We start from the raw sequence: 9,728 nt of genomic DNA, 5'->3' as shown, positions 1-9,728 counted from the left end.
GGGATGCCCCTTTACACCCTGTTTCCCCCCAGTGGAGAAAAAAATTTCTGAGTAAAAAAAAATTTTTTTTTTTTTTTTTTTTTTTTTTTTTTTTTTTTTGCGCGAGGCAGCGTTTCACTTTGCATGTAAGTCTTTTCATCATCGGTCGGCCGACTGCATCTGTTAATGTGGATGCACAAAATTACTCACGTCTCAATCATAAAAACGCACATTCCGCACAGGACTGCCACATATTGTTGATGCGCAAAAAAGGATAAATAAATAAAATGTAATAAAAATAAATAAATAAATAAATAAATAAATAAATAAATAAATTAAATAAATAATAATAATAATAATAATAATAACAACAATAATAATAATAATTGTTCTCGCTGTTATTTCATGAATGTCTAGCCACACTGTTTTCCTGCAGAACACCCTGTGACGCTGTTGTATGACTCAATGTTTTGAATTCATTGTGATTCCGCTGCGCCACTTCGGATCGCTCAGTAAACAGAAAGTAGGTTAAAATGGTCTCCTCTTGCAAAATAGGCCATGCACGTGCAGCATTCAACCCACGCACAGCCGCAGCGATGGCTGAATGCGCACAATGCGCCAAATGTGGGTAAGAGTTGCGAAAATGGCGGTACGGTTCGAGGGGTAGCCTGCACTGTTTAGAGGTCCGTTAAAAATTGCAGATACATGCAGATCTGGGTCTGGCTATCGATGAGTAGGTCAGTAGGAGAATCCCTGATTTACATTTCAGGCCGCTGCTGCTGTGTTTTTCTGCACCATGAGTGAAAATGCAGCTGCAAGATAAATAGATAGACAGATAGCTAGATTAATAACTAGATAGCTAGATAGAAACAAAGATAAGATTTTGCATAATTGCATAATTCTGACTGCATATAAGAACACTCTTCTTATAGGAAATGATGGAACTTCTTCAAACTGTTTGGTTTCTTATCTCTGATCCAGCTTTCAGGCACTATCAGTAACATCTCACAAGGTTTGATTTTGGACTAATTCCATTAACTTATTATAAACCTGCTTCCAAAACCAGATTGGATGTGTTTGTGTTTTAGAACTTTATATTATGTCCAATTTACTCCAGTCTGATCCAAACTGTCACCATGAAATTATATTGGTTAGGGAGTTCAAGAACTGAGAAACATTCAAAGGTCAAGCAAACACCAGTGTCTCTATCCACAGTGAAGCAAGTTTAGTATAAGCATGAGGGTAGTGACCAAGGTTCAACGAGCCTAAAGCTCTATTCAGCCTCTCTCCCACAGAGTAATACTACCCTGCCCATTCTTCACTGCAGGGATGGTTCAGGCTAACATGCTGTGCTAGATTTTTTTTAAATCACACATTTTCACAATGGTCAAGGCCATTTCAGAATTTTAATGTCAGCCTGCTTATCCATTCTAACTTTTCCACTTCTGTTATGATACCGATATTGCAGCTTTGAGTATCAGCCAATATTGATATTGACCCAATACGATATTAACACAAATCATACATATTTTAGTAACTTGCATTGCAGTGTGGAATGTTAAAAAAGGCTTGATCAAGTGGTATTACTCAAGCAGAGAACAACAACAATACGTGTCAGAACAACTGACTCATTTATAATTAACCAGTGGGTCTGTGGGAGGGTTAGAAATTGTGGGGCAGACTAAATGCTGCCTGAGTGTTTATATTTGTGATTTTAGATGTAGGCTGATATAATCCAATGCGTTTTTTTTTCTTTTGGCTGATATCAAACCAATTTCTGATATAAATATCAGATCAGGACACCCCAAATTCTAAAACTTGTTTTTATGAGTGTTTGGGATCCTTGTCCTGGTGGACCACCCCACTGTCTAAGTTTTAACCGTCTAATCCAAATTGCCACACTTTGATAAAAAAATTTAAAAAAAGTTTAGACCAAGGTTCAAGCCTACCATACATGGGATAATTGTACACCAGTGTGATTGTCAACACTGTGAGTCAAACATCATAGACTGGGTGCTGACTAAGAAACTGGCACCTGGTCAAAATGAAGTACGTCAGTAGGAATTAGCATGTGGCTGAGCAACATGTCTTCTGGAGAAAGATGTCTTAGTCCATTTAGACATTTTAGCATGAATACTGTGCAGTTATTAAAAAGTGTAGTGTAGTCCTATCCAAAGTAAGGAAATACGTAGGTTAATTAAATCCATAGTATTAAACTTAGACTTATTTTATTAACATTGCACAAAGAAACGTAAGTAAAATTGGCAATGAAATGTCATCGCTTGGCAACCGGAGCACACACAGAAACACAAGTGTGCCTATAATTACATAATAAACAAAAAATAATGTTTTGCTAAATATATATAACTTAGTATTTTCAAGCAGTCTCAGACTGTTTTAGTGATGGGATTGTTGAGCAATGGGCCAGTGGGAGACAGCTATTTCTGAGTCTGGCTGTTCTTCAGCGGATGCTGCGGAATCTCCTGCCAGATGCCAACCGGATGAACAGGCCATGGAGAGGATGGGTGGAGTCAGAGAAGATCTGGTTTGCTCTGGCTATACAGCGTCTGTGTGCAATGGTATGGATAGGGGGGAGTGGAGTCCCAATGATCCTCTCCGCTGTCTTCACCACTCTTTGCAGAGACTTCCAGTCTGAGGCCTTGCAGCTCCTAGACCAGATGGAGATAATGCTGGTCAGCAGGCTCTCAGTGGTTCCTCTGTAGAAGGTGGAGAGGATGGGAGATGGGAGGGAAGTCCTTCTTGTTCGTCTCAGAAAGTGCAGGCGCTGCTGTGCCTTTTTCACCAGTGAAATAATGTGAGTTGTCCAGCTGAGGTTGTCTGTAATGTGAACCCTCAGGAACTTAGTGTCCACTGCTTTGTCGTTAATGAGAAGAGGTGTGTGGTTCGGTCAAGACCTCCTGAAGTTGACAATGATCTCTTTTGTCTTGTCGACGTTCAGGAGCAGCACCAGTCCACAAGATGTTGTACCTATTTTCTGTAGTTCACTTCATTGTTGTCCTTAATTAATCCCACAATTGTTGTGTCGTCTGCATATTTCATGATGTGGTTGGTGTTAAACCTGTTACAACAGTCGTGGGTCATCAGGGTAAACAGAAGGGGGCTCAGGATGCAGCCCTGTGTTTAAAGAAATGACATTGAAGGTGTTACCCACACAGACAGACCTCAGTCTGTCAGTGAGGAAGTCCAGCAGCCAGTTGTGCAGTGGAGTATTGAAGCCCAGGGAGACCAGTTTGCATACTAGATCTTGGGGAATGATCGTATTAAATGCTGAGCTGAAGTCCAAAAACAGCAAAAAACATCTGTTATAAACATTAACAGATTATTTAAAATAAGGAACAATAAAAATGCCAGATATCAGCAGAAATACGATTTAAAATGAGTATGTTGTACAAATACCAGCAAATATATAAACACTTATTAAGTTTGCACTGGGAAGTGGATCCTGTCAGATTCTTTACCAACCTCTTCCTGTTCTCATTCCCAGATTGTTTTGGTTCAAATGTTAGCAACAAAAATGATTAATTTGAACTCCCTTCAAATTCTTTAAATGCATCAGAGTCGAATACTACTATTTTTCTAGTCTGGACTGGAAACAGAAATAGTTGGAAAACCGCTCTCATTCTCTTATGAGACATCTTGCTCACAGACAAGTACACAGTCATGACCCATGACTAGTGTTTGCTATTTATTTTTGGATTCTGGCTGTGTTAAAGAAGGAGTTATAAATAGAAAACATTCTGGTCCAATTGTCAACGGTCAGTCCTGACTGACACTGAAACTCCAAGACAGCAGAAGTATTTTTTTATGGTTTCTGAAGAATTTGGATGTTTGAATGCTAGAGGTGAGTGCATTACAACACTTGGTCTGGGCTTTATTGGTTCAGCGTTTCGTCTCTTGGGATTATCACAGGTTAAATTTCATCATGGAGCAGAAGTTGACATTTGGGAACCTCCAGTCACAGCTTGTTGCACAGGCAATGTAGAAATCAAAAACAATATGAAAGCTGATGTTTTTTTTCTACATTAATGATGAGATTTTATTAAAATTTTTAATCGAGTTAATGGTAACTAAATAATTGCAATTAATCAAAGACCATATATTGGCAAAGCAACATTTTCAATTCAAAAATCCTTTTTGCTGCTTCATTATTGAATAAATAAACATATGAGCTCAACAACAAAGATGCTTATTGTTTTAATCTGTTATTCAGGTTCTTGAACCATCAGATTGGAGCAAAGTGCTGCTTTATCCATTCAGTTTTCCAGTTTCAGGAAGTTCTGGCTAAATGCCTGACAGCAGAAGGAGGAACAGCTGATCCTACTCTCTCTCATCCTTATTGATAGCTTTGCATGTGGAAGTTATTTTATATACCCAGCCATTATAGTTATACTTACAATGTCAAGCTCATAATTGGATTACTTTATTTGATCTACAACATGACTGTGCACTAGTGCTAAACTGAACTAGAGCTGAATTAGATTTCAATTTCAAAATGTTAAATTACAAAGTAAAAAAAAAAAATCATTAAGTAATCTTTGATATACACATTTTGGACCACTTCGTGGTTGATCTGCAACATTTCCAGTTTTCTGAAACTTGCAAATAAGTTTTACCACAGTGTCGTGTGTGATGCTCGTTCCATGTTTTCTGTTAAAGTTTTGTACAACCATGCCATTGCTTTCCTATCCAGTCATCAGTATAATTTAAATTATTTGCTCTTTTGTCAAATGCATCTTCTTGGGTATCTGAAATATAAAGAAATATACATTTTACATTCTCCTACATATGGAAACTTATGGCCCACCCTGTATACTACATTTTTACAATAAATGAAGGTAACATAGTTACTTGACAAAATGCCACTATATGCCTGTAAAATACATGCAAGTTTTACAATTCAGTCATTTATCAATAAAAGTAAATTTACCTGACTTTACCTTTCACCTGAATTTGTAACTCCTTAAAAATTGGCTCCCATGTAGGACAGGTAAGAGTTTATCCTTTGATTCCAATTCCTGACACTTAGCTGTGGCTTTGTGTATGTGTCGTTTTGTCAAAACAGAGAGGCACCATGCTGACCAGCATCACTGACGGGATCCTGTGCTGCCTGACGGGGAAGACCACTAGCCTGGTCCTGCCTCTGGAGTCTTCAGAGCCCTCCGATGGGTTTGAGTTTGTGGAGGTGAAACCAGGGAGGGTTCTACGAGTGCGGCACATCAAACCAGAGCGCCAGCGCGTGGATACAGAAAAACAAGACGCCGGGAAAAACAAGACCACTGCTGACTGTGATGGCAATAGGGATGCCTCTGTTCGGGACACCATCGATGCTGATACTGGCACCAGCGTCCACTGCAAGAGGAAGATCACAGTCTATCGCAACGGCCAGCTGGTGATTGAGAACCTCGGCGATGTTTTGCATTCTGAGATCCTGCAGTGTCAGGATGGAGATTTGGAGCCCTGCAGCACCGTGGAGGTGGAGCTCGCTGACTACAAAGAGATGCCCTCCTCTCCTGACCCCAACCCTGTTCCTCCGGTTCCATTGCCTGCTGGAGAGCAGAAGCCTGCTCCACCTCCCCGCCGCCGCCGTCGCAAGCCCAAACGCACTGTGCTGATTGACTCGACACAGGTCATCTCGAGCTGCAAAGGAACGCATTCAGATGTGGCGCTGTTTTTTGTGCATGGTGTGGGAGGCTCTCTGGACATTTGGAGCAGCCAGCTGGAGTTCTTCTCCCGTCTGGGCTATGAGGTGATTGCGCCTGACCTGGCTGGGCATGGAGCCAGCACTGCTCCACAGATTGCAGCAGCTTACACTTTTTATGCACTGGCAGAGGACCTTCGGGCCATCTTCAAGAGATATGCTCGGAAACGGAACATTCTCATAGGCCACTCATATGGGTGAGTCTGATTCATAAATCATTGGGTCCAGGAGTACTCTGTATTTGCAAAAATAATCAAAATAAAGATTTACCCCAGAAAACTTACTAAGCCCAGTGATAGGGCCACTTGGCAGTTATTCATCCAGCAGCCCACCATGTTTTTGAGTTAAAATCTGTTTACAGTCAACGGGAAATTTGATAATATCACTTGATAATTATGTGTTATTGGAAGATTTATATCTGAACACCACACAAACACCATGCTTTTTTTCTTAAAAAATGCAAACATTAAAAAAAAAAAACAACTTAAAAATAAATGCTAAGCCTGCAATGCTAAGCCTGGTGGGGGCACAAGTAAACCCTTAAAATTATGATGGCGTATAAGGATCATTGTCTATAAAAAAGGGAGTTAATTTTTGCCAAAAGATTCTTTTATTTTAAGAACAACCTCAAAAATTTCTTATTAAAAAACAAGAATATTTCTGATCTCAAAAAGTTGTGAATTTTTGAAAAAGAAATTGAGGACTACTGTGATTAATCTTTGAGATTTTCTAGAAAAGTCTATTTTTTTCCAGCAAATTTTCAGCTTGAAACTCAGAAATTTCTATGTTTTCTATAGAAAAATTATTAAACTATTTTCAAGATTTCAGAGTTTTTTTTTTCAAGCAAATATTTGGCTTTTCAAACTGAGAAATTTAATCTATAAATGTTTGGGTTTTTTCTAGCAAATGTTCAACTTTTCAGGTTTGTTTTTTTTTTCTAGAAAATTTCTGAGTTTAAATGTACTATTTTTTTTTCTATCTACAGTGACCTTTTTACACAGTTGTGCAAACTGCTTTTCCAACGGCAATGTACATTTTACTGCCATTCTTCAATTTGTCTTCATGTCTCATCCAGAGTATCGTTTTGTACATTCCTCGCCCATGAATATCCTGATCTGGTCCATAAGGTAGTGATGATCAATGGAGGGGGTCCTACAGCTCTGGAGCCCAGTCTCTGCTCCATCTTCCAGCTTCCATCATGTGTCCTTCACTGCCTTTCACCTTGCCTGGCCTGGAGCTTTTTGAAGTAAGATCCATGGCTTTGTGTTGTAGAACTTCACCCATTGAAGTAAAAATAAATAAATAAATAAAAAATTCTAATAATATCAAGAAATGGCACAAAAAAAGCAGCTTTTGTCTACTTTTTAATCTTTATAATATTTTCAAATGAGCAGATTTTTGGTAACATTTCTCCAACTTTCAGAGCTGGATTTGCTCGCCAAGGTGCAAAAGAGAAGCAGTTGTTGAAGCAGGGCAACGCATTCAATGTGTCTCCATTTGTCCTGCGGGCGATGATGAGTGGTCAGTACTGGCCAGAGGGCGATGAGGTCTACCATGCCGAACTCACTGTGCCCATTCTGCTGGTTCACGGCATGTGTGACAAGTTTGTGCCCATGGAGGAGGACCAGCGCATGGCAGAGGTACAGTAAAGCTACAGGAAACATATGCCTGTGCAGATATGAGGCTTCCACATTATGACTCCAATGAGTGGACGTATTGCAGTCTCATGGTATCAGACTATTCACAAAATCAGTTATAACAAAAATGTAATTTAAAATCATTTAAAAATCTTTACTGGTCATCTCATAATGTTTTTTCTGTGGACACTGCTGCGTGTCTGTAAATAGTTTTTTGCATAAATATATTAAATATTTCCAAAGTGAGAGTGAGATAAATGTGTAGGAGCCATATTTAATGAGGCAAACGTGGAGGACTGTGGCAAATGATACAAGTTTTACATGTGTGGGATCGGTTGGACCCCATTTGTAAACACAAGGGTTAAATGTACTCAGGAGGGCGTGGAAATGTAGAGGAACTGGAAAAGCTAATTGCAGAGAAATGGATGCAGCTGGGAAAAATAGCAGGTATGAGTAAATGAGGAAATGATTAACAGCTGGGACGGGAAGCAGAACGGTAGACTGAGGTGAAGTAAACAGAAGGAAAGAGAATGAAAGAATGAACAGTAAACAGATAAATACAAGTGTAAGTAAATAAATCCAAAACACAAACAATAAGAGTAACTGAACTAACACAATGAACTAAAATGACATGATATAAGAAAAACAAACAATAAAAAATTGTCTAAACCAGGGGAGGGCAAGCTTGGTCCTCGAGGGCCGGTGTCCTGCAACTCTTAGATGTCTCCTTGGTCCAACACACATGAATCCAATAACTGAATCACCTACTCGGTGCAGTCAGGTTCTCCAGAGTCCTGCTAACAACCTCATTATTTGACTCAGGTGTGTTGAAGTTGAGACACATCTAAAAGTTGCAGGAGACCGGCCCTCCAGGCCTGGAGGTGCCCACCCCTGGTCTAAGCACTAACTAAAGCTAAGATTCCAAGCACTTATGTGCCATAACAGTAAAGCTAAGAATTTGTACTTATAAATAAATAAATAAATAAACAAACAAACAAACAAACAAACAAACTAGTTTGGACACCATAAATCAGAATAACAGTTAACTGAGCCAACATATTCAATTAAATTCTGATCAAAATGTCAGAGTCATTCAATAAATGCAAACAGCCTTACTAGCTAATATTTAATACCTTAAACAAAAACCTTCTTATACTACAGAAATGACAGCTGGATTTATGTGTCTGATCCATTCCAGTTTTAGATATTGACAGGTTTGCATTCCTTTCAACTCTGCTTCCAGATCCTCCTGTTTGCCTTCCTGAAGGTCATTGAGGAGGGAAGTCACATGGTCATGATGGAGTGTCCTGACACCGTCAACACCCTCCTCCATGAGTTCTTCCTCTGGGAGCCCGACATGTCCAGAAAGGGAGAGGCCGACCACACCGTTTCTGTCTGTGACACTGTTAACACGCTGAAAATCAAAAAGCCTGTGGACAAATAACGCTCACAGAAGACTCCCTCTGTCACATCACCAAGCGGAAGGCCGTTTTTCTGCAACTATGTGTTAATAAGGCTCCGGGGCTGAGCGATTCCAAGGAGGGCCAATGTCTTCAGGATGTGGGTGAACGCTGGTGCTCCGAGATAGAGCAGCAAGGAACATTGGATGAGAGGAAGGGACGCAAACACAGTTTCTTTTCCACTTCTGCACCGGTTTTGCTCCGCTTGCAAAATGACTCTCTCGGTGCTCAAAAGAACTGCCATTCGTGATCTGTGTGTGAAATGTTTGAGGAAAAGCGGACAGCTACTCAACACAAAAGATTAAACATATCTGTAATGATGTCTGGAGTTTCTCATATGGATCTGTTTTACCTCTGAGAAGGATTATGTAATGGTTGAATCCATTTCAGGTCGGCTGTAAAAGGGAAGCTGATTTTAATAGAGCTGCTGGAGGGACAGTCTATGGCAAGAATTAGTAGTATTGATCCAATGATAAGTATGATAATACTAATAACATACTAAAAGAAATCTTAATGGACATCTGTATAAATTAACCGGAAATACAAAATGACAGAGACAAAAATATTCCTCAATTCTATAAAATGTGCTGTTTTCCCAATCTCAGACATAATTAACAGATACACAGTTTATGGCCAACAGAAGTATTTCTGTTTTTCCTTGAGGTCTGACCCACTATTCTTATTTTCTTGTTTATTTTCTATAAGAACAACAAAAACAATGTACTGCAGGTTCCAAATGATCCCCATTTATGTATCAGATCATGTCCCCAAACTTTATCTGACTTTTAATAAACTCATAAAGTTAAATCAGTACATGCATGCAGTTAGAGACTGAAAATTGGAGGACTGATTAGAAAACATTAATTTGACCTTCAGATCACCAAGCCAATCAAGGGAGAATCGATCAATACTGACCTCGGGTCAGTTCTACAT

At 39.4% G+C, this 9,728-nt stretch overlaps 1 protein-coding gene across 3 annotated transcripts in view; it reads left to right on the top strand.

Annotated features, from left to right (window-relative positions):
- Window positions 1-9,348, top strand: part of abhd8a (abhydrolase domain containing 8a) — a 12,960-nt gene extending 3,612 nt beyond the window's left edge. The window contains exons 2-6 of one of the 3 annotated variants that reach the window (XM_015060862.1): window positions 2,621-2,794; window positions 5,063-5,895; window positions 6,774-6,944; window positions 7,122-7,338; window positions 8,579-9,348. In XM_015060862.1, coding sequence (XP_014916348.1) covers window positions 5,072-5,895; window positions 6,774-6,944; window positions 7,122-7,338; window positions 8,579-8,779 — 1,413 coding nt within the window. In that variant the 5' untranslated portion in view covers window positions 2,621-2,794; window positions 5,063-5,071 and the 3' untranslated portion in view covers window positions 8,780-9,348. Of the gene's footprint in view, window positions 1-2,620; window positions 2,795-3,470; window positions 3,842-5,062; window positions 5,896-6,773; window positions 6,945-7,121; window positions 7,339-8,578 lie in introns of those variants that run through there. The other 2 variants (XM_015060860.1, XM_015060861.1) reach the window with 2 other exon arrangements.
- Window positions 9,349-9,728: the final 380 nt, after the last annotated feature.

Source organism: Poecilia latipinna, unplaced genomic scaffold, assembly GCF_001443285.1.
Source record: "Poecilia latipinna isolate Pla-1442-1.1 unplaced genomic scaffold, P_latipinna-1.0 Scaffold1750, whole genome shotgun sequence".
Lineage (NCBI taxonomy): Eukaryota > Metazoa > Chordata > Actinopteri > Cyprinodontiformes > Poeciliidae > Poecilia > Poecilia latipinna.
This window is presented reverse-complemented; position numbering and strand designations above follow the sequence as displayed.